Source organism: Dipodomys ordii, unplaced genomic scaffold (genome assembly GCF_000151885.1).
Source record: "Dipodomys ordii isolate 6190 unplaced genomic scaffold, Dord_2.0 Scaffold10, whole genome shotgun sequence".
In the NCBI taxonomy this organism is placed as follows: domain Eukaryota; kingdom Metazoa; phylum Chordata; class Mammalia; order Rodentia; family Heteromyidae; genus Dipodomys; species Dipodomys ordii.
Window position 1 is genome coordinate 7,460,140 of NW_012267226.1, and position 25,485 is coordinate 7,485,624.

At 39.9% G+C, this 25,485-nt stretch overlaps 1 protein-coding gene across 1 annotated transcript in view; it reads left to right on the plus strand.

Moving 5' to 3' along the window:
• The window catches only part of LOC105980860 (rho GTPase-activating protein 32-like), a 50,222-nt gene extending 25,054 nt beyond the window's left edge, over positions 1-25,168 (plus strand). Inside the window, exons 3-13 of the mRNA XM_013009830.1 lie at positions 4,436-4,538; positions 6,113-6,257; positions 6,682-6,764; positions 9,644-9,751; positions 9,981-10,126; positions 10,748-10,943; positions 13,071-13,216; positions 15,993-16,064; positions 18,073-18,951; positions 19,621-20,669; positions 22,842-25,168. Of these exons, the coding sequence (XP_012865284.1) occupies positions 4,436-4,538; positions 6,113-6,257; positions 6,682-6,764; positions 9,644-9,751; positions 9,981-10,126; positions 10,748-10,943; positions 13,071-13,216; positions 15,993-16,064; positions 18,073-18,951; positions 19,621-20,669; positions 22,842-25,094 (5,180 nt within the window). The 3' untranslated portion in view covers positions 25,095-25,168. The remainder of the gene's footprint in view (positions 1-4,435; positions 4,539-6,112; positions 6,258-6,681; positions 6,765-9,643; positions 9,752-9,980; positions 10,127-10,747; positions 10,944-13,070; positions 13,217-15,992; positions 16,065-18,072; positions 18,952-19,620; positions 20,670-22,841) is intronic.
• Positions 25,169-25,485: the final 317 nt, after the last annotated feature.

Here is a 25,485-nt window from a genome sequence, read left to right on the forward strand (position 1 = left end):
TTATACCGTGGGGGAGGGACATACAAAGCAACAAAGAAATAATCTTATGTGTTAGAAACAATCGCATGAAAGAAAAAAACATTTGAATACATATCTTAGGGTTCATTTCCCTAACATCAACTTATCTGACCTTATGAGACTCTTATCTCCAGTTAACCATCAGAAAACCTGAAGTGCAGCCTTGGCTTGAAGTGGTAGAGCCCTAGCCTTGAGCAAAAGAAGCTCAGGGCAGCTCCCAGGCCCAGAGTTCAAGCCCCAGGACCAGTTATTTTGTTTTTGTTTTTGTAAAGTCTGGATGTCAGCTGAGTGCTGCTAGCTCACACCTGTAATCCTTGCTACTCAAAACACTTGAGACATTGAGGATCATGGTTTGAAGATAGTTGGGGCTGAAGTCTACAAGACTCTATCTCCAATTGACCAGGAAATTGCTGGCCTCCAGTCCAATTCAAGGGTTAGAGAGCCAGCCAGAAGCAAAAAGTCAAGCTAGAGCATAAAGCCCAATGTTCAAGCACCAGTACTATCACATACACATACATACAAAATAAGTAAGAGTAGATAGATAGGTACAGGGAGAGAGAGAAAATAAGAATGGTGAATGAAAGAAAAGGACAGAAATGAAACTGAAACTGCCAAGAAATGCAAATGATCAGTTCTTGCTACATTTAATAATTTCCTACTTCTTTTAGTAATTCTTTTTGTTGTTGTTGTTTGTTTATGTGGTAGCAGCACATTGAATCCAGGGCCTCATACATGCTAGGCAAACACTCTACCACTAAGTCACATTCCCATCTCCTTTTAGTAATTTTATTTTTTTGGTGGTGGTTCTAGGGATTGAACTCAGGGCTTCACATTTGCTAGTCAATAATTCTACCATTTGACCCATACTGCCAGTTCCTTTAAGCAGTAATTTTACACTTAAGAGTTTTTTTACATTCTGTTGTCACATGAACATATAAAAACGAAGCATGTTAAAATAGATCAGAAATATATTGTCTAGAATCCATGAGAGCAATTCCTAGTCTTAACTGTCTTTTAGAAAAATAATTTTGGATGTTTCTGATGTCATCTTTTTGACTGGGTCATTATGTTGTGTGTATTTTGTTGGCTTGTTAGATGGCTAGGGTAGTGAGGGGTAACAAATCAGATTTTTTTTTTTTCTAATCATGGTGCCTGAACTCTGGGTCTGGGCACTGTCCCTCAGCTCTTAAGCTCAAGGCTGGTGCTCTACCACTTGAGCCAGCTTTTTCTGCTTATGTGGTGCTGAGGAATCCAACCCAGGGCCTCATGCATGCAAGGCAAGCACTCTACCACTGAGCCACCTTCCCAGACCCTCAGATTTTTTTTAACCTGAATTTTTTTCTAATACATAATATGCTGAATTCTCATGTTTTCATACGTATTAATGGAGAAGAAAAACAGGTCTTCTCTTCATCTTCTGAAACTGTTCTCTTTCTTCTCTTTTCTTTAGAGTCAAAGTGAATGCCTTTCTATTTTTACTACCTATTTTAATTAAGTATCTCATTTGTCTTGTTAAACATTGTAATTGTTACATAATTTTATCTATTGCGTGTAATTATGTGATTATAGACAACCATTTTACTTGGCATGAAGTCTGAAGGAACATTCAGTGTTTCCCATAAAATATTCCAGAGGATGCTTGGCCCTCTCCTCAGGGCAAGACCTCTACCTCTGTACTTTCAGAGCTGTTATACTTGGAAGAATATAAGCAGATAAGAGTCTACTATCACATAACTATAAGAGTCTATCCAGTTATCTGTTTTTCTGGGAAGGTAGCTTACTTATTTTTATAAAAATTATATAATACATGTCTGGAGAGCCTAGTAATATTAGAAACAAAATGCTGTATTTGAAAGTTTTTCTTTGTGTACTATGGTGAATATGGTAATTTGGAGCAAACATAATGAGAATCATCTTTCTAAAAAATATTAAAGCTCTGCTTTTCCTTTTTTAAGTAATTGTGTTGATTATTCTAGTAATCTCTTAAGTGTATTTCCTTTGAATTAGGTAATGGAGACATTTAAACTCTAAATTTTATTCTGTTTCATAGACTAGAAACCTAAGGCACTGAGGTTATTATTAATCAGTATATTGAAAATAGGACTCAGCTTATAAAGAAATGTTATATTTGTATTTAAGATACTCTATAATTACACAGATTGCTTATATCAAAGCTATCCCATTAAAATGCCCCACAGTTCTATCTGCCCTTCATCTCTATTATATAACATATCCCTTTTTTTTTTACTCAAAGTCCTGAACATTTTCAGACATAGAAATAGACAACCAAATATACTTCCATATAAAACCTGAATTCCCTGTCCTGCCAACTTAGGTAACTTTTTCAAGCGCTTAGGGCACCTGTAATGTAATGTCCTTGCTGATTTTGTCCCTTATGTCAAGTATTGAATGTCCAAGATTAAAGAAAATCTGGCTTTTGCTCTTTAAGAGCTCATTGTCATGAAGAGGTAGTGGTATGTACACCAATAAATGCTACTTGGAAATTACATAATTCTGTAAGCACATGGAGCATAGTGTTGCAGCTGCCTTGGCTTGTTGAGTATTTGATGAAAGCTCATGAGTGATACTGTTTCAGTATCAGCCTAAATTTTCTGTATGATAAAGATTGTGGGTGAAAGTCCAGTAGAGGAAATGTCTTTGTAAAGGAGTCATAGAATGGTTTATATGGGAAAGAGAGATTTCAGTTATTCTAGCATTGTGAAACATGGAAGTAAAGCATTAAAATAAATAATAAAGAACCTAAGGCTCTAGGTAGTACATTGCACTGGTTAAAGGTCTTGTTCTTAGACTGTTTGGGTTAGAATCTCACTTCTGTCACTGGTTCCTGTTTGCAGATGGGCAGACCTTCATATCCAAAAGTTCCAGTTTCTTTTCTATAGAATGGGAATAGTGATAGTACTTTCCCATATGATTTCTGTGAAAGTGAGAGTATACATTGTAATGAATGTAGCTTGACTTACATGAGATGCTCAGGAAATCAGGCGTGTTAAAGCAGGCCTGTGTATAATCCTAGCACTCTGGTGGCTGAGGCAGGAACATCTTGAATTCCAAGCCAGCTTGGGCTAGACCCTACCTTAACCCCTGCATCACCACCCCAAAAGAAGAAAATAAAAACAACTTTAAAAAAAGGGGCTGGGAAGGTGGCTCAGTGGTACAGCACTTGCCTTGCATGCTCGAGGCCCTGGGTTCGATTCCTCAGCACCACATAAAAAAAAAGCCGGAAGTGGCGCTGTGGCTCAAGTGGTAGAGTGCTAGCCTTGAGCTGAACTGCTGAGGGACAGTGCCCAGGCCCAGAGTTCAGGCCCCACGACTGGACCAAAAAAAAAAAAATTATAAAAAAACAACCAAGGGTAGGAAATTAAAATCCTTTTGAATTGCTCTGAAGTTTTAATCATGTTAGAGTTTTGTTTGTTGAACATAGGGCTAGCATTAACTAGGAGAGATAAAAGAAGCCTTTAGGCAGGCGCTGGTGGCTCATGTCTGTAATCCTAGCTACTCAGGAGGCTGAGATCTAAGGATCATGGTTCAAAGACAGCCCGAGCAGGAAAGTCTGTGAGACTCTTTATCTCCAGTAAACCACTCCAAAACCAGAAGTGGCGCTGTGGTTCAAGCAGTAGAGCGCTCGCCTTGTGCTGAAGAGCACAGGGACAGCACCCAAGCCCAGAGTTCAAGCCCCACGACCAACTAAAAAAAGAAAGAAAAAAAGGCTTTAAGAAATAAGAAATTGAAGTACTTACAAGTAATTTTGTTGTTGAGATAAGCATTTAATTTACATAATCGTTTGCTGGGTATGGAATTTAACTGAACAGCTATATTTTAATTTTAATCTGTCACAGTATTAAACAGTTCACAATCCTGCTACCACATTATCTAAATAAGTCTGCTGCAGAAGACTGTAGAGAGATTATCCTGTCACTATATGAACTGAGCCAGTCTTGATTGTTCAGGAAGTGATTACCTGGTTTAAATATGGAATGAATTAATACATTCCAATCATTTTTATTGCGAATTAATTTCCTTCTTCCTTTACAATTTTTTCTGTGTGTGTATGTCTGTCATGGGGCTTGAACTCTGGGCTTGGGCGCTGTCCCTGCCCTCTTCAGCTTAAGATGAGCGCTCTACCACTTGAGCCACAATGCCACTTCCGGTTTTGGAGTGGTTTATTGAAGATAAGAGTCTCACGAACTTTTCTGCCCTCTGCCTGGTGTGGCTTTAACCGTGATCCTCAGATCTCAGCCTCCTGAGTAGCTAGGACTACAGGTGTAAGCCACCGGCGCCCAGCTCCTTTACAAATTCTGTCTTGCTTGTAGAAACTAAGACATTTTCATCTTTTGATGACATCGATTCTCCTGAATATTAGCAATGTAATCTATGTCTTTAATTTTTTTTTCTTTAGTGCCCCAGGTTCTTCAAAGCTGCACAGCATTCATTGAGCGATATGGCATTGTGGATGGGATCTATCGTCTCTCTGGGGTTGCCTCTAATATCCAGAGACTACGGTAAAACTTTCCGTGGCATTTCCTCCTTTATACCTATTTAGCTCATTGAAGCAGTTATTTCAGAGTTGAATAACTTAGTCTATGGTCACAGTGAGATCGTTGAGATAGAATATAAAATAATAACCATATTGTCTTCTCTGTAATTTTCTAAAAGATGTTTATCTGTAATACCAGAGAAAAAGTCAACCTCTTTAATACTTGTATCTTTTCCTTTTCAAAAGGTTTAAAGGTTTTATCAAACTGAAGGTGAAACTATGACAGCCATGAGAAATGATATCTTCATTAAAATTGGATTATTGGACTCTTAATTAGAATTGACAGGAAAGAAATCCCTTAGATCCTAATTCTATAGTGTATGCTCATGTATTAATGTATTAGTCTATATCCTCTTCAGTGTATCTAAGACAAAAATAATAGTCTCTTCTTATATGCACAATGAAAATTTACTTCTACTTAATCTTTAATTGACCACAAGGGTCATCTTTGTTTTAAGAGATACATGTTTAGAAAATACTTAAGTTGATTCTTGGGTTAAAAACAATTCAGGGGGCTAGGAAGGTGGCTCATTGGTAGAGCGCTTGCCTTGCATGCCTGAGGCCCTGGGTTGGATTCCTCAGCACCATATAAACAAAAAGAAAAAAGCTGGAAGTGGCGCTGTGGCTCAAGTGGTAGAGCGCTAGCCTTGAGCTAAAGAGCTGAGGGACAGCGCCCAGGCCCAGAGTTCAGGCCCCACAAGCGGACCTAAAAAAAAAAAAAAAATTCAGATTTAGACATAGTAAATCTTACATTCAGATTCCTCACTAACATTAATTCTCTCCATGTATAATAAATGTTCTTATACCAGAGCATTACTATTAATTAATCTCTTGCAGAGTAAATTTAATCTACCCTAGTATTTTGAGCACTACTCTTATTTTACTCACTCTCTAGTGTTAAAATTTGTTGTTAGCTAGGCATTATATTTCTTCTGTTTTTCTTATACTGCTTCAGCAAACCATTTGTTGGCCATACAGCTTGCAACTCAGGAAATTCTTGTTCATGGTCACTCAATCCTGGTTTCTGGTATTGCCAAAATACTGATATTCAGACCATTAAAAATTAAGAGCCCTCTTTTCCTGCTCATCTGTATTCATTTCAAAGGCTATTGTCTATTCTCATATTGAAGACACACAGGATACGTGTGTATCACATCCAATTACTTATATAAGACACCTATTTACTCTCAGTCCACATGCAACCTATTTATAATATAATGATTTATTCTTAGTGAATTAAATGTGAATGCTTTGGGCTAATTATTCCCATTATAATTTTCAAGTTATGCCAGATGCTGGTAGGTTGTATCCTAGATTTGGCACATACATACACAAAAAGATGAGATTTCCACATCTTAGTTTCTAATGATTTTCATTAGCTAGGAAGAAAATATGTTCAATTATTGCTGATGTCTAAATATAACATGGAAGAAAAGAGCAATTCACAGAGGTAGAAGGGAACATTGGGTCATTACTTTCAAGCCATGTATTTGCTTTCCTTCAGTAAAATAATTTTTTGTCCTTTTCTGTTTGGGTTAGCCATGAATTTGACTCTGAGCATGTTCCCGACCTGACAAAAGAACCTTATGTTCAAGACATTCATTCGGTGGGCTCACTCTGTAAGCTGTACTTTCGAGAACTCCCAAACCCTCTGCTCACCTACCAGCTGTATGAGAAATTTTCTGTGAGTACCACTCATTTTTGACTCAAGTTGTGTTGCAGAGCTTTGCACACTTTCATTCAAACTGTGAAGCTTGGTTTGGTCACAGATAGTAAGTAGATCTGGGATGAGATTAAAATGATTGTTTAAAGGAACAGAAATGGTTACTAGCTAGTATGGAGTCTTTGTTGTTTGTACATTGCCATTCTTTTAGTTCTGACTTTGAGCCTCAAAATTTTCACCCTTAATACCGATTTCCATTTTTAACAATTATAATTGAGTAGGTTTTGGTGTGAAAACAGAGCACCTCCTTGATATTGTGTGTTTTCCTGGGTTGATTATCAAAGAATAAAGGGTTAAGCATGGCATGAACACTGAATTATAAATGAATAACTCTCATTTATACCAACATGGCCTATTTGACTGTTTTGCATTATGGTTGTTTCAGGATGCTGTTTCAGCAGCAACAGATGAAGAAAGGCTGATAAAAATTCATGATGTCATCCAGCAGCTCCCTCCACCACACTACAGGTAAGTCATGTGTAGAAAAATATCAGCAAGAGGCACACAAGTCAGCTGGTAGGTAAAATATGTTTTATTCCTTTAGGTTTCAAGCTGGTTCAGCTTCCATAAAGTTTAAGTTCTATTTCTCCATGGATGATTTGTGTGTGAATGTGTCTATATGTGTGGATGTGTGCATATATATTTTTCTTTGACTTTCTATTTATCCCTACACCCAGGCACAGTGCTGAGTATCCAGCAGGGAGATAGCAAATGAAAAATGACACCCAAATAAACCTAGGGGTTTTGTCTGTCTATTTGTGAGCTTTTGTTATTATTGTTTTTTTGTTCCTTGGTGCTTCTGAGGATTGAACTCGAGGCCTTGTGCATGCTAGCACTTTGCCATGGAACTACATCTCTTTGTTGCTAGTGTGTGTGTGTGTGTGTGTGTGTGTGTGTACATATGTGTGTGTACATGTGTGCCAGTCCTGGGGCTTGAACTCAGGGTTTGGGCACTGTCCCCAAGCTTTTGAGCTCAAAGCTAGCATTCTACCACTTGAGCCATAGCTCTACTTCTGGCTTTTTGGTGGTTAACTGGAAATAAGTCTCATAAACTTTCCTGCCTGGGCTGGCTTCAAACCATAATCATCAGATCTCAGTCTCCTGAGTAGCAAGGATTCTCACCTAGTAAAAGAAAGAACACAGTAGAAACTCTGAATGATAAGGTACAAAAAAGCAAAAAATTTTTTGCTTTTTTTTTCATTGTGAAAATACTGTACAGAGGGGTTACAATTACATGGGCAAGGTAATGAGTACATTTCTTATCAAGCATTATTGCCTCCTTCTTTGTTTCATTAATTCAGTTACTAATAAGAAGTTCAGCAGATGGTCTACAATTTAATTTAATACTAAATGCTTTTCAGAAATACATTGCGTCTAACTCTATTAAAATCGGCACTGCAGGGCTGGGAAGGTGGCTCAGTGATAGAGTGCTTGCCTTGCATGCCAGAAGCCCTGGGTTCGATTCCTCAGCACCACATAAGCAAAAAGAAAAAGGCCGGAAGTGGCGCCGTGGCTCAAGTGGTAGAGCGCTAGCCTTAAGCTGAAGAGCTGAGGGACAGCACCCAGGCCCAGAGTTCAGGCCCACGACCGGACCCATAAATAAATAAATAAATATCGGCACTGCATTTAGCACTAAATCAACACATTTTTTAATCAATACTAAAAATTAGCATATATTTTAAAATCAGCATTCTAGATATGAATTCATGATAGACATACTATAGAAGGTACTATAACATAAATTGAATAACTCACTAATATAGGTTCTCTAAGAATTGTGATGAAATTAAAGGACTCTGAAGATCCATTGAAGAATGAAAAGGGAAAGCTGAAGGAAATTTGAAAAGTTTTCATTACTAAAAGAATTGAGGTATTTGGCCTTGAAAAGGAAGGCTGAGAAGACAAGTTTGCCTTTTTGTTTTGTTTTGTTTGTTTTGTTTTGTTTTGGGACATAGGGCTTGAACTCAGGGCCTGAGCACTGTCTCGGAGCTCTTTTGCTTAAGGTTACTGGACTCACTTTGAGCCAAAGCTCCACTTCTGAGACAAGTTTTTAAAGGATATCTTGGAGATAAAAGGAAACATTCTTCAGTAGCTCATTTGTTTATGAAGCCTAGTGCCGAGTTTGATTTTACTAATCTATCACTTACTATGTGCTCTCTCGTAAGGATCAGTCTTGATATCTGTGAACATAATACTGATAATTTCTTTTTAAACTATTTTTTAAAAGGTTGATAAGGAGATAAGCTTGCACCTTAATGTCTTTTAAATAAAATATATCATAATAGAGGATGCTAATAATAGAGGTGGGATAGACTTCATGACCTGTTAATTTTATGTGAGCTGTGATATTATATTTTTCCTCTACAGTAAAAAAAAAAAGTAATCCATGTAGCATATGGTTTTGAAAAGTCAAATGCATGCAAAGCTGACAGATGCCGCAGTCGCCTGCTTCATGGCCCTTGATTCTCCCTTGATTTCTTGCACTGCCACTCTTTGTAACCTTTAGCAGTCTTTCACTTTCTTCTCCCTACCGAGGTATGGCTGAACTGATAACCTTCAACAATCTTTTACTTCCTCCTCCTTACAAGGATAGGACTGAACTGATGAGTATATGAGAAGTAAATGGTGCTCCCCTTAAATGCTCATTATCTTATCTATAGCTTCCTTTACCGCTCAAGGTTCAAGTGAATCTTTGAGGTTCTTTATATAGACCACAACTTAACTTTTATTACTGCTTCTAATAATAGAGTCTTGTATTTCTGTCTCTCATTCATTGTTTTTTAATAGTTTTAATTCCTGTATAATTGAGTAGGCTAAGACATTGTAGCTGATATATAATACTGGTTTGTGTGTATCCCATTTAAATTATACTTAAGCTGATCGTATTTATTTCCAAGAATGCTTTGCTCAGTTTAAATAAAGCACAATTTGATTGAACAAGATAAACAAGGACATTAGGATTTTTGAAGTAAGGCTTTTCATTCCAAAAGGCCATCAACAGCTCAAATATATTTTCTCCTTGATGCCTATTGGAATTGTTCTTTTAACTATTTTTAGTTTGGTGTAACATTGTTTTTTTTTTCTTTTAAAGTATTTAAATTCTTTTTCATTAGTTGTTGTCTGCTCTTCAAACTATCATTTGGTCCAGAAACTAGCTTTTGTGGATGATTTACCTCTAATAATATTTAAACTTAATAAGCAGCAGGGAGAAAATAACCTGGGTTTGTATGGTTTCCTTTTTTCCTTCTATTTTGCTTTTGAAAACTTGTAAATTAGTTAGTAGTTTTTATATATTACACTGCTGCTTAATATCTTCTTCTATTAATATGTTGGATTTTGTTTTCCAGAACCTTGGAGTTCCTGATGAGACACTTGTCTCTTTTAGCCGACTATTGTTCCATCACAAATATGCATGCAAAAAACCTAGCCATCGTCTGGGCTCCAAACTTGCTCAGGTAACTTGAATTTGCCTTTAGTAGAACTAAATTTCTCTAAGTGTCTTGAATAAATTCTTAATTCATCAATGTCCAAAGGAAAACAATGTAGTTCTTATTAGTATCTCCATAAAGGTGGAATACTGGGGCCTAGCTAAGGCACTGGTTTGTCTATGACTTAGGTGTTTAAAACAGTGCCATTTGACATTACTCTCTTTGCAACTCTAATGGAATGTTGTTAACCCCTCAGATCAAAACAGATAGAGTCGGCCTGCTTCAGTGGGACAGCAGCTTTCATGGAAGTGAGAATCCAGTCTGTGGTTGTTGAATTCATCCTCAATCATGTAGATGTACTCTTCAGTGGCAAAATCAGTGCGGTCATGCAAGAAGGTGCAGGTATGACTCAGGTGGATTTTGTGTACATATACCCAGCTTTCAAAGGAATAGAAAGCTTTGCATTTACCATTTCAATTGATAAAATGAAACATTTGGAGAAGATCACCAATTTATATCTCTATCCCAAAGTAAAGAGTTGGCAGTTCTTTTGTGTGTACGTAATGAATACAGCATATCAGATCTCTTGTGGTCTGATAAGTTTATGACAATATTTTTAAATATTGTCACTGTATTTAATAAAGGTATTATGTGGAACAGGAAAACATACTACTTGCTACACTAGAAATATCCGAACCATATCTTTTTCTGGTCATCTTTTTTCTTTCCTTGGTACTAGGGATTGCCCTGGACCTTGTGCCTCCAGTTTGCCACTTCCCCAGTAGCTAGAATTGCAGGTATATGTCCTTTAAGACACGAAAACAGTTAAATTATCACTGACCTGGAATATCACTTTCTATTTCTCAGTTAATACAAACCATTGTGATTTTTTTTTTTCCATTTAAAAGTTTTAGAGAAAACTTGAAATAACACCAAAGAGTGGAGAGATAGGTAGACAGAGAAACAGGCTGCTGTGCCCTGACCTATAACTGACTATGTTCACTTCTTCCGTTTGTTTTGAAGCTTCCCTGTCAAGGCCCAAGTCTCTGCTGGTGTCCTCTCCATCCACCAAGCTGCTGACATTGGAGGAAGCCCAGGCGCGAACCCAAGCTCAAGCCAACTCTCCAATTGTGACTGAAAATAAATATATCGAAGTTGGAGAAGGGCCTGCTGCACTTCAAGGGAAATTTCATACCATAATCGAGTTTCCACTTGAAAGGTAAAATTCATTAAATCTTATTTTAAAATATGGTTTTCATAGCTATGTTTTTATTATTGTCTGCTTTTAGTTTGTTTTTAATTTTGTCTTTTAGCAATATGGTATTAAATTCTGGCCCACTCTCAGAAAAAATGTTTTAATATAAATGATACTTCTGTAAAGAATTGAAACAAATGATGCTTATATTACAACATCACATTTTTTTTGGGGGTCTGGTTGTGGGGCCTGAAGTCTGGACCTGGGCACTGTCCCTCAGCTCTTCAGCTCAAGGCTAGCGTTCTTGAGCCACAGCGCCACTTCCGGCTTTTTTCTTTTTGCTTATGTGGTGCTGAGGAATTGAACCCAGGGCCTCAGGCATGCAAGGCAAGTGCTCTACCACTGAGCCACCTTCCCAGCCCCCAACATCACATTTTTTAAAAACAATGTCACAGGGACAATTGTTAGAAAATATGCATATTCACAACATGGGGTTGATTTTTCTGAGATAATACTGTTTAGAAATAATCTGTGTTGGAATAGACTTTTCAGAAAGTAGTGAACAGCTGATGATTTATTTGATGTTGGTTCCATATTAAGGTTAATAGATCAGCAATCCTCAAAAGTATGAACTTTCTACCAGCAGCATTAGCATCACCAGTTAGTTGTTAGAAATGCAGATACTCAGTCTCAGCCTAGACCACAGGGTCAGAACCCCTGGGAGTGGAGCCCAGCAGTCTTCTGTCTTCCATCAAGTTTTCCATGAGACTCTGGTGGGTGTGAAAATTGAAGAGCCACTACAGCCTGCCCTTTCAGCGCTCAGCTCTGTGACTTAATGGTTGCTCAAAAGAAATGGTAATAATATAGTTTATGTATCTTCTTTACTAGGTTCTAGTGGGAAGATTAACATATGTAAAGTTATTATTGATAGCTCTGCTCCTCCTTTGGCTATTGCACATAAATGTAAAGATCTTGCTTATCTAGAGTTGGTTAGTAGTACTAATATAATTTCAGGATTTGTTCTTTTTATGTTAGTATATTCCTCAGTCTTCAACATCTTAATTTTGTATTTTAGCTCCATAGTTTACAGAGTTGGTGATTTTAAAAGTAGGTTTTATGCTGTATAGTACGCTACTCATACTCATGATCTGAGGATCATGGTTCAAAGCTAATCCAGACATGAAAGTCCAGACATGAAAGTCTATAAGAAACTTATAATTAACTACCACATAGCCAAAAGTGGAGCTGTGGCTCAAGTGATAGAGTGCTAGCCTTGAACATACTTAAGGAACAGGTGCTGGTGGCTCATGCCTATAATCCTAGCTACTTAGGAGGCTAAGATCTGAGGATCATGGTTCAAAGCCAGCCTGGGCAGAAAAGTTTGTGAAATTCTTATCTCCAGCTAACCACCAGAAAATCAGAAGTGGCACTGTGGCTCAAAATGGTAGAGTGCTGGCCTTGAGCAAAAGAGCTCTGGAACAGTGTCCAGGTCCTGAGTTCAACCAAAGGGGAAAAAAAAACCCAAATCAAGTATAATGCCCAGGCTCTGGGGTCGAGCCCCAGTACTTAGCACCCACCTAAAAAAGTATGTATTATGATGTAGATAAACTTGGTTTTCTTCCCTGACTTAATCACTTACCAGTTTTATGACATTTAGGAAGTTATGGGAACTTATTGGAAACTGAGAATAATAGTATTTGCCTCATGTCATTATATTTGATTTAAAGACTACAATCATTGTGTATATAAGATGCTTAACATAGTGCCTACCCATTTAATGGATACTAATTTTTATTTTTTATTCTGTTCTTATATTCTCCATTCACATAATAAAAGCATATTCTGTTATTTTTGGAACTTTAATAGTTTCTATGTCCAGTTATGTTTTATTTCCACTTATTTTGAAGATTGTAAGGTTAGATATAAATAAGAAAATAGACTTAGTGTAATGTTTAGAAACTCCATGTTTGACTTCCATTTTATACTTCAGCCTCACTGTGTCGAATGAAGGAAGATAGAAATATATGCGTTATTCCAGCTGTGCTTCTCTAGGCTATTTGGCTCTTCTTATCATTTATTGATTTCTTTTTCTATAAGAAAAAATAGGCACTTGTCTATCTTAATACGAATGAACTATTTTCTCTCTCACAGAAAGAGACCTCCTAATAAAATGAAAAAATCTCCCGTGGGTAGCTGGCGTTCCTTTTTCAACTTGGGGAAGTCATCATCCATCTCTAAACGGAAGTTGCAGCGTAACGAGAGTGAGCCCTCAGAGATGAAAGCCATGGCTTTGAAAGGTGAGTGCCTTACCTGTATTGCCCCTGCAACATAGTCTTCCTAGTAAGGCTTGTACCTTCTGCTGGCCTTGTGGCCTTCTGGGCACTTAGACACCTACTTTGTCATTACCATGACAGTTTCATTGTATGATGTACATAGCTGTGTGTAGCATAAATGGATTTGTCTTCATGACCAATTCTTTAGTTTTTCTTCCTTTGATGGTGCTGGAGTGTGAGTATAGGGCCTCGGACTTACTAGACAAGCACTATACCCCTTGAGCCATGCTCTAGACTGACTAATTCTTGATCCCCATCTCAAAAGGTAATATAAGTTACCTGCAGAAGGATCCTATTTCTTAAAGGAATTATATAGTAAGTACATATATATATATATATATATATATATATACACACACACACATATATATATACACACATACACACATTTTAAATATATATATACACATTATATAATACATGTGTGTGTGTGTGTGTGTGTGTGTGTGTGTGTGTGTGTGTATAAAATGTGTTTAAAATTTCACAATGTAGCCAGGTACTTATAGCTCAGACCTGTAATCCTAGCTACTCAGGAGGCTGAGATCTGAGAAGCACAATTCAAAGCCAGCCCAGAAAGGAAAGTCCATGAGACTCTCTTCAGTAGCCACCCAAAATCCAGTAGTGGAGCTGTGGCTCAAGTGGTAGAGCACTAGCCTTGAGCAGAAAAGCTAAGGACTGTGCCTAGACCCTGAGTTCAAGCACTTGTAACCAGCACAAAACAAACAAACACTGCATTTGCAATATGAGTTACATTTTATTGGCAATAAATACTGATGTGATGTTCAAAAGTTTATATTTCTATTTCTACAGATTTATAGCACAACAAAACCATGTTTCAGCTTCCTTTCAAGTTTACCATTGTTACAACCAAAGAAGCTATCTTTTTACTTGGTGACTTACTAATGAGAGTGTCTTATTTGGCCAAACAGACCTATTACTATAGAATAAATGACTCTTTTTTATCTTTTTATAGTAATGAGAGTGTCTTATTTGGCCAAACAGACCTATTACTATAGAATAAATGACTCTTTTTTATCTTTTTACTTGATGACTTAGTAATGAGAGTGTCTTATTTGGCCAAACAGACCTATTACTATAGAATAAATGACTCTTTTAAAAAATAGTTTAAACTAGCCAGGTACTGGTAGCTCATGCCTATAATCCTAGCTATTCAGGAGGCTGAAATCAGAGGATTTCAGTTCAAAGCTTTCTTAGGTAAAGATATAAAAATAATTTTTATCATTCAGTTTACAATTGTGTACCAAACCCGTACATGTGCCTCTGTAAACAGACAATGAAGGACTCCTGCTTTCAGATTCTGTGAAGTCATATGTATAAGAAAATGAATTTGGGCTGAGAATGTGGCTTAGTGGTAGAATGCTTGCCTAGCATACATGAAGCCCTGGATTCGATCCCTCAGTACCACATAAACAAAAATAGCCAGAAGTGGTGCTGTGGTAGAGTGATAGCCTTGAGCAAAAGAAGCTCAGAGACAGTGGCCAGCCACCGAGTTCAGTTCAATCTCCAGGACTGGCAAAAAAAAAAAGAAAGAAAGTGAATTTCACTACAGAAGCATAGCTATAGAAATAGAATTCTACATAAGTCTTTATGTAGGCATTTCAGTTCCTGCGAGGGAGGGAATCATAAAGATATCTCTTAAAATGGGCAGTGAAGGTAAATAGAGACACTTGATGGGCAGAGTACTGAGATGGTCAGAGTACATGTTCAGGACTCAGAAGCTTGGTGAGAAGAGACACAAATGAGAGAAAAGCATTATTTAAAGGAAGAATTGTCTTGAGAAGAGGGTGAAAAGAAACAATTAGGGCAGTAGACAAAGAACAGAAGTGAGTCTGTCCTCGGAAGGGAAGAGGGGTTTCAAATGGAAGCGACAGTGTGGGTGCTACATCCAGGTTACAGAATGCAAGTGTTTAGCAAATCTGAGTTCAATGTATGTAAAGTAACTGTATGAGATTCCTAGGGCTTCCATATGAATTACCACAAGTGAGTTGGCTTGAGACAACAGAAACATACTCTGTTTTCAGTTTTTTGTTTGTTTGTTTGTTTGTTTTGGGGGGGGTCCGGTTGTGGGGCCTGAACTCTGGGCCTGGGCGCTGTCTCTCAGCTCTTCAGCTCAAGGCTAGCGCTCTACCACAGAGCCACAGCGCCACTTCCGGCTTTTTTTCTTTTTGCTTATGTGGTGCTGAGGAATCGAACCCAGGGCCTCATGCATGCAAGGCAAGCGCGCTACCACTGAGCCACCTTCCCAGCCCCTCTGTTTTCAGTTTTGAGGCAGAAAGTCTGATGGTGCCAGCTTTTGGTGCTCCTTGCCTTCTCCAATTCCGTGTGGCATTTCTTGACTTGGACAGCATCACTCCAATCTCTACTACCTCCATCCTCACAGGTCTAGTCCTCTTTGTCCCTCCATTTTCTTTTCTAATAAGAACATTAATCATGAAGGATAGAGTCCACTGTGAGTACAGCGTAGTATCATCTCAGGATATTAAGTTGATCTTTAGGAAATACACAAGAAAGAAGTTTCTTGGTTCATCTCTATGTTCAAGTTCTAGAAAAGGGATTTTTTACATCAGGAACTATAATAGCGTTGTAAACTAGATATAACTCAAAATATGCAACTAACCACTCTTGGAAGTTTGAACTGTTATTAGGAAAAACACTAATTCCTTTCACTGCATGTACACAATAATAATAAAAGTTGACACTATTTGGTTTTGATTATCAGGTGGCAGGGCAGAAGGAACCCTTCGCTCAGCTAAAAGTGAGGAGTCCCTTACTTCTCTCCACGCAGTTGATGGTAAGACCAAAAACATCCGTCATATTATTCTGTTATATTACTTTTAAAGCACACACACACACACACACACACACACACACACACAGCAATTAAGTGTGTTTTACAAATAATTGCATAATAAATAGGCTACTGATTATCTTCCAGCATTACGGTACATACTTAGCTTATTGTTCAGATTAAAATTCAAAAATGTTTATGGTAACTGTATCTTATCATGGTTTCTATTTGTTTACATTAAAATGGTCTTTTATAGCAATGAGGTATATTTCTCCCATGCTTAGGAAAAATAAGTTGTTACTATGTCTCCCTTGGACTTACTATGAGAACATAACGTTTATTACAAAGTATAAAATTAAATGGGTTTGTAATTTCGACCAGCAGTCTTTTGTTTTGCAATGGCCTAACCTGACTTTAAATTTCATAGATGAGATTGATTTCAGGTGTTCTTCATTACTCAAGGATCATTACCACCTAAAGATAGCAACTTAAAGTGAATCTGCTTAAAATGGCACCATATTTTCAAGGCAAATAGAAAAGATTTGGTTGTAGCATAACTTAAAAAACAAAACTAAATTATTATAAAAACAAATGTGTGTTATATTCTGTTTAGGAAAAGTTGAATTATAGTTGCAGTTATGTACTGATTTGTAGAAGGACCTACATCATTGTTTATTAGAGGAAGATATGAGTTTTCTTTTTTAACCATTTTAAGAACACAATAGTACATCTTTTGTTTGCTAATGATACAACAGATTATTATTTTTTGGGGGGGGTCTGGTCGTGGGGCCTGAACTCTGGGCCTGGGCGCTGTCCCTCAGCTCTTCAGCTCAAGGCTAGTGCTCTACCACTTGAGCCACAGCGCCACTTCCGGCTTTTTTCTTTTTGCTGATGTGGTCCTGAGGAATCGAACCCAGGGCCTCAAGCATGCAAGGCAAGCGCTCTACCACTGAGCCACCTTCCCAGCCCCCAACAAATTATTTTTTAAATCCTTTTACAAAAGTAATTTAGCAGTACACTGATTTTCAAAGGGTTTTCTTGGTCCATTTACGTTCAAATCATATCGCTGTGAAGTGTCCTAAGATGTCATCATCCTGGTCAATTTTCTCATCTTCATTTATTACTGCTGGATCCTCACTAGTTTTGCTTGTGATTCACAATTATCCCATATCACTTTCTCTGAGTAGCTGGCATTTTAGAAATTTTTTTAAGATTTCAATTGTACTATAGTCAAGATAATCTACAAAAACAATGAAGGTGCTGCTACTAAGCAAGAAATAACAGTGGTTACTGTGAATAATCTTATAAATGGATTCATTAATAAGTGGATTTATGTTAAGATAGTTTGTCTCCATTAAATAATTATAATAATTTTCATAGAATAATATTTATTTTTTACATTGAATATTTAGCAACAACATAAAATGGTACCAAATTGTCTAGCATTCTTGAGGGGTATACAAGGGAAACTAAAAGCCTATTACTTTAGAAAAAAAAAATCACAGTTTTTAAGTATCTGAAAGGAATCCTTTGCTAAGTTATATAAATGCTTTTTAAGTGAAATATCTTTTATATAAAGATTTTTGCCATGATATACAGCCTTTTTTTGCTGGTTTATATCCAAAATGCCAGAGATTAATTTCACTGCATAAGTCACATGTGTATACAAGCCAGTGATACAATAAAACACAAAGACATGGAAAACTTTGTCCAAAGCCACACCAAGAGTCAAGTGTTTGACCAATAATAGAATTCAAGAGTCATTAGTCCTTTTCTTTTCCAGACCACGAAATGATGCATTTCCCCCCCTGTTTATATGTGACAGTTACCATTTGCTCAGGAAATTGTGTTAAAAATGTGAATAATCTATGTATACTGATAACAGTTTACAAGAAGAAAGTGAATTATGTTTTTTTTAACCTTGTGAAGAAATTACTACTAAATTGAATGGCTTATTACAGACAGTATCCTGTGACTTTCATGCTTTGACATTGTTGTTCATTTTCACCAGGTGACTCCAAGCTCTTCCGACCCAGAAGACCCCGGTCTAGCAGTGATGCACTGTCTGCCTCTTTCAACGGAGAAATGCTGGGGAACCGCTGTAATTCCTATGATAATCTACCACATGACCATGAGAGTGAGGAGGAAGTGGGGCTGCTCCACATTCCAGCTCTTGTGTCTCCTCATTCTGCTGAGGATGTTGACTTGAGCCCACCAGACATTGGAGTGGCCAGCCTGGATTTCGATCCAATGTCATTTCAGTGTAGTCCTCCTAAAGCTGAATCAGAATGTCTGGAGAGTGGTGCTTCCTTTTTGGATTCATTGGGATACTCCAAGGATAAACCATGTGCCATTAAAAAGGATGGGGAAGCAGCTGGTAGCCAGTCTCATACTCCAGGAAGCACTGCAAGTTCTGAACCTGTCTCTCCAGTTCAGGAAAAACTGAGTCCATTCTTTACCCTGGACTTGAGCCCAACTGAAGACAAATCGTCTAAGCCATCGACATTTACTGAAAAGGTTGTCTATGCTTTCTCTCCGAAGATAGGACGGAAGTTAAGCAAATCACCTTCCATGAACATATCTGAGCCAATTTCAGTGACTCTTCCACCTCGGGTGTCAGAAGTCATTGGTACTATCTCAAACACTACAGTTCAGAATGCATCGTCACCAACCTGGGAGAAAAGTGTGGAAGAAAGTGATGTCACAAATAGATCCCCCACCCAGATAGTAAAGATGAAAACAGATGAGAGAGAGGCCCAAGAAGGATGTGAACCTGAAGTCCAACACCTGGACCAGGTTGCTGCTGAAGAAGTAGAATTGCCAGGGAAAGAGGAGCAGTCTGTCTCAAGCAGTCAGAGTAAGGCTGTAGCTTCTGGACAGACTCAGACAGGTACCGTTTGTTTTCCTCCGTTCTTTCTATAAGTTAAGAGGGATCTCCCATCCTGTGTGTCACCTGTGCCTTTTAAGAGAGAAACTTGCTCTACAGCTAGTCTTTAATCAAAGAGAATGCTTTTCTGAGTGGTGCTGATAGCACAAAGCCCTATATTACAGTTAGTCAAGCAAAACTCCCCAAAGGGCTTGTGGCCTTGCTCCAGACTTTTACAAAAGTCCCATTACCTTTTGGACAGTCAGAATTTGTAAATAATTTTTATACAGCTTTCTTAGCTCCTAAGAATATTTTCTTTTCTAATAAATATACTTATTATAGCCTTACAAGTTAACAAGCCAGCCTGCTCTATCAAATGTAATTCTTAATCACAGTCTGTAAGCACTCAAAGCTTGTGCTCTAAGCAGTCTTTTCTGAGCCAGGTAAGGGACCTGCATCATCCCCTCTCTCCATTACTATAGCAGTTCAAGAGGAGCTTGCAACCTTTAAACATGCTCTTAGTTTGCCTTCTGAACCAGATGTGTTCTCAACAACATTTGCATGTGGGATAGAAGATCATGGATCATGGAAGGCACCTATTTTTTAATGATCACATGGGGAGTGTTTGGCTTTCCGTAGAGGATAACATAAGCTACCTTTTCATTCTCATTTTTTTTCCCAATTTCCCACTAGGAGCAGTTACCCATGATCCCCCTCAGGATCCTGTTCCTGTCAGTTCAGTCTCTCTTATCCCACCACCACCGCCTCCGAAAAATGTCGCCCGAATGTTGGCACTAGCATTAGCTGAGTCTGCGCAGCAAGCCTCAACTCAGTCACTGAAGAGACCAGGGATTTCTCAGGCTGGGTATACTAGTTATGGAGACTTGGCAATGACTACAGCTGAAGATAAACTGCCTGGTCCCTACTGTAGTGTTGCTCTAGATAAGGCCTATTTCCAAATGGATCGACCAGCAGAGCAGTTCCACCTCCAGAACAATACATCAGGACACTGTGAACAGTCTCTCCCAGAGACAGCAGCTATGGGGGATCCCACCCATTCCAACACAACTGAATCTGGAGAGCAACTCCACCAAGTTGACTTGCCAGGGAATCAACCACCTCGAAACTATTTATCTGGGGACCCAGAAAAGACCAGAATCACTTCAGCTCCCTTAACAGACTCAGAGAAATCTGATGATCCTGTCAATTATCCTGAGGACCAGGCTGTGAAGAACAGTATGCCAACCGTGTCCTTTGTGGAGCAGAATGAGCCTCCACTCCATTTCTGCAGTGACCAGCCCCCCGCTTCCCTTGCTGCAAGTATAGACAAACCCCATCAACCTCCACTCCATTTCTGCAGTGACCAGCCCCCCACATCCCTTGCTGCAAGTATGGACAAGCCCCATCAACCTGCAGAAATTCTTGACAGATCTCTCATGACTTGTAATTTGCCTAGGGACAAAGTCTACCCTCCCTCTGGGTCCCCTGAAGAGAATACCAGCACCGTCACCAGGGCTTATGTGATGGCAACTACAACAGCAGCTGAAATGAGCTCCAGGGATGCCAGCTGGGCCGTGGCTGAACAGCCCATTGCTGTTGATTTTGCGGCTGCCACCCTTCAGCGCACCCACAGAACTAACCGTCCCCTTCCCCCACCTCCTTCCCAAAGGCCAGCAGAGCAGCTGCCAGTCGTGGGGCAGGTACAAGCAGCACCCAGTATAGGATTAACTAATTCCCACAAGGTAAGAAGGGAAGGAAATCAGTGGCATGAAATGCACTATTTCCAAAGGTATGTTATTTTTCAGCAGGGCATGTTGTTGTCTTTGAGTCAGCCAAAAAACCTTATTTTTCAGTCCTGTGGCAGATCTTTGTGATAGAGTTCCTGTTTAAGGATGAATTCTCTCTTAACTTGGCTACTGGTTTCTCTCTGAGGAAGAAATAAGTATTTGATGACTATAGCTTAACTCTACCTGCTACCTTTTCTTCCTAAAGCCACTAATTTCCTCATAGTAATACAAGAAGATTGTGATCAAATGAAACAAGTGAGACTTTGGATACTGTCAGGTTTTTTTTGACTCAACATGACTTTGAGCAAATGGGGTCAGGCAAGTCATTTAGTCACTGTGCCACCATTTGCACATACATGAGGTAAACACTTCATTCTCAAGACATTTGTAAGATTCTGTTTTGCAAGCTATTTAGAAGTGGAAGACAGTAGTATGTTGGGATTTTCTGTGGTTGTTGATTGTAGATCTCAGGGCCTGGCCATTATCTTTTTTTTTTTTTTTTTGGTCGGTCATGGGCCTCCCTCAGCTCTTCAGCTCCAGGATAGTGCTCTACCACTTGAGCTACAGTGGTAAAGCCACTTCCGGCTTTTTCTGCTTGTGTGGTACTGAGGAATTGAACCCAGGGCCTCATGCGTGCAAGGCAAGCGCTCTACCACTGAGCCACCTTCCCAGCACTGGGCATTGTCTTTTTTTTTAGTCGGTTGTGGGGCCTGAACTCTGGACCTGGGCACTGTCCCTCAGCTCTTCAGCTGAAGGCTAGCACTCTATCACTTGAGAGTCAGCCCCACTTGTGGCTTTTTTTTTCTGCTTATGTGGTGCTGAGGAATTGAACCCAGGACCTCATGCATACAAGGCAAGCACTCTATTACTGAGCCACCTTCCCAGCCCCTGGGCATTGTCATTGAGCTTTTCTGCTCAAGACTTTGAGTCATAGTTCCACTTCTGGTTTTCTAGTTAATTGGAGATAGGAGTCTCCTAGACTTTCCTGCCCAAGCTGACTTCAAACTTCAGTCCTCAGATTTCGGCCTCTGGGTATCTAGGATTATAAGCATGAGCCACCAGTTCCTGACTGGGTTAAGACTTTTCATTATTTTTCTCAACCTTCCCAACAGATTGTTCTATAATCAAGTACCTGTTTTGATTAAAGAATGTTGTGTACAGAATGCTAAAAGTTTCTCTCTCTTTCCTTCTTTTGGCTATTCTGGAGTTTGAACTCATGCCTTACGCTTGGTAGGCAAGCATTCTACCACTTGAGCCATACTTTGTCCCTTTCTATTCTGCTTATTTTTCAAGATAGGTCTTGCTCTTTGCCTGGGCAGGCCTGGACTATAATCCTTTTATTTACCCTCCCTGCCAAATGTTTTCTGTTGAGATGGGGAATCTCAAGAACTTGTTACCTGGGATATTCTCAAATCACAGTCCTCCTGATTGTAAGCAGTTAGAACCACAGGCATGAGTCAGGCTCTAGTTTTCTTACTTATTTAAAATTTAAAAAGTACAAGGGTTTTTTGGTAGTCATCTTGAACTAAAAGATGTTTAAAAAAAATTCTAGTTCTTCCTGGAGCATGCTGTTGGTGGCAACTGCTTCTCATAGATGGTATATTTTTACTATGAGGGTCATAAGAAAGTGGGTAGACATTAGTATCACTTTAGATAGCACACTTTACTGCTTTTCCCTATATTTGGGGATTTAAAACTGTTCACTCAGTGAGTCACTTCAAAATTCTCCCAGAAGGTAATATCAGCTGTTTCTATTGAATTAAATGTCCTTGGTATTGAGAGTAAGCTAGACTCACTCTCGAGCTGGGTATTTATTTTTAAGCATGACAGTGTTAATTGATGAAACCTTTCTTTGGGTCTGCACATGAAGATAATGCCAAAGACACCTCAACGCATATTTAAACCGTACTATGAATTAGAATCTGGCACAGTTCCCAAGAGAGAGCCAAAGGCCAAACAGCAGTGAGTTGTTCTCATGGCATGGGAGCAGGTACAGGACAACTGCATGGCTTAGAAAGTTCTAGCTGCTACTAACTTAACATGGTCATTAGAAATGTAATAGCATTTGATTTCGTAGGTTGAGCATTAAAAAATGGGCTTACAAGATTATCATCTATCTCCCAACAGGTCCAAGGAATGGCTCCAGCTCCAGAGAGGCCACCTGAGCCTCAAGCCATGAGTGACTCTGCACCCCTCTTTGTCAGCGATGGCAGTGCAGCTGCTCAGTGTCCCATGACCACGTCTGCTCCCCAGCCAGGCTTACCTGAGAAAGTGCGAGAAGGTACCAGGGCTCCACTACTCCACCTGCGAGCCGAGTCCTTCCCTGGCCACTCCTGTGGCTTTGCTGCCCCAGTGCCACCCACAAGGACAGTTGAAAGCAAAATGGCTGCTGCCATGCATTCTAGCAGTGCAGATGCCACCAGCAGTTCGAACTACCACTCCTTTCTTGCTGCTTCCTCAGCCTCGGTGGAGGATGTGTTGCCTTTGCCACTTCCTATCCCACAACCTAAGCATGCTTCTCAGAAAATAGCTTATTCCTCCTTCACTAGGCCTGATGTTGCTCCTGAGCCCTTTGGTCCAGAAAACTGTGTACATTTCAATATTACTCCAAACTGCCAGTTCCGTCCCTCAAGTGTATCTCTACACCACAACAAGTTGGAGCAGCACCAGGTATATGGTGCCCGATCGGAGCCACCAACCACCATGGGACCTCATTATAACACCTATGTGGCCCCAGGAAGAAATACATCTGGACACCACTCCAAGCCATGCAGCCGGATTGAATATGTTTCTCCTTTAAGCTCCTCGGTTAGGGGTGCCTGTTACCCTGAAGATATTCCACCATACCCTACCATCCGGAGGGTGCAGTCCCTCCATGCTCCCCCATCTTCCATGATTCGCTCTGTTCCCATCTCACGAACAGAAGTTCCCCCAGATGATGAACCAGCCTATTGTCCAAGACCCCTGTACCAGTATAAGCCATATCAGTCCTCCCAGGCCCGCTCAGATTATCATGTAACTCAACTTCAGCCTTACTTTGAAAATGGACGGGTCCACTACCGCTATAGCCCATATTCCAGTTCTTCTAGTTCCTATTACAGTCCTGATGGGGCCCTGTGTGATGTGGATGCCTACGGCACAGTACAGTTGAGGCCCCTTCACCGCCTGCCCAATCGTGATTTTGCTTTCTACAATCCTAGGCTGCAAGGAAAGAATGTGTACAGCTATGCTGGTTTGCCACCACGTCCTCGGGCCAACATGTCTGGCTATTTCTCTGGTAATGACCATAACGTAGTCAACATACCCCCAGCTGCCGATGTAAAGCACACCTACACTTCATGGGATCTTGAGGACATGGAAAAATACCGAATGCAGTCCATCCGCAGAGAGAGCCGCGCACGGCAGAAGGTGAAAGGACCTGTTATGTCTCAGTATGACAACATGACCCCCACTGTTCAGGATGACTTGGGAGGGATCTATGTCATCCATCTGCGTAGTAAATCCGATCCTGGGAAAACTGGACTTCTCTCGGTGGCAGAGGGGAAGGACGGGCGGCACACAGCCAAGGCGGTCAGTCCTGAGGGAGATGACCGCTTCTACAGGAAACACCCAGAGCCAGAATTTGACAGAACCCACCACCATGGGGTGTATGGCAGTGTGCAGGCAGAAAAGCCATCCCTCCCGCAGAAGCAGGGCAGCCTGAGGAACCGGAAGCTTCATGACCTGGGGTGTGGTCTCCAAGAACACAGAGTACTTCAGGAAGCAAGCCATAGGCAGCTAAGTGAATCAAAGAATGGGCCACCTTACTCCCAGGCAGCTGGCCAGTTAGATTATGGGCCCAAAGGGATTCCAGACCCTTCTGAGCCAGGCAGCTACCATAACTCTGGAGGGAAGTACATCATGTCAGGGCAGGAATCCTTAAGACTGAACCACAAAGAAGGGAGACTCTCCAAAGATCTGGAGCGACCTCGAGTCAGGCAGCCACCCGCTCCAGAGAAACACTCCAGAGACTGCTACAAGGAGGAGGAGCACCTCACTCAGTCAGTAGCCCCACCCCCTAAACCAGAGCGGAGTCATAGCCTAAAACTCCATCACACACAGAACCTGGAGAGGGACCCCGGCATGGTATACCAGTACCAAACACACAGCAAGCGCCAGAACAATATGACTGTTGTGTCACAGTATGACAACCTGGAGGATTACCACTCCTTGCCTCAGCACCAGCGAGGGGGATTTGGAGGGGGCAGCATGGGAGCCTATGTGTCCTCCGGCTTTGCCCACCCACAGAGCAGGACATACGCCACAGCACTGGGGCAAGGCGCATTCCTGCCCACAGAGTTGTCTTTACAGCATCCTGATACACAGATCCATGCAGAATGAGCCCTGGGAGCAATAGAGTTGAAGCAGCCTCTGCTGGACAGTGGACTGTTCTATTTTTTTTTCAATAACCAAAATGATAAAAATAAAAATAAAAAAGCTACAAAACCTCCGACCAACCACATTAAAGGAAAAAATATTAATAGAAATAAACAAGTCCCCATCTTCCCCCTTCCTGCTTCATTACATCTTTTTCATCTATAAACTGTGTCATTTTTGTCTTTAAAAGAAATATAAGTGTAAAGCACTGTATTGAAAAGCTAGCAAATTTGTCATAGACTGTACTTTCCATGCAAGGCTATTTTGTAAGAGCCAGAGGACTGCCTTTAACTGATTAAGTATAACTTTGTCCTTTCATCTTCACGTTTGCTACCTAGCTCAGAGCAGTTTGCCT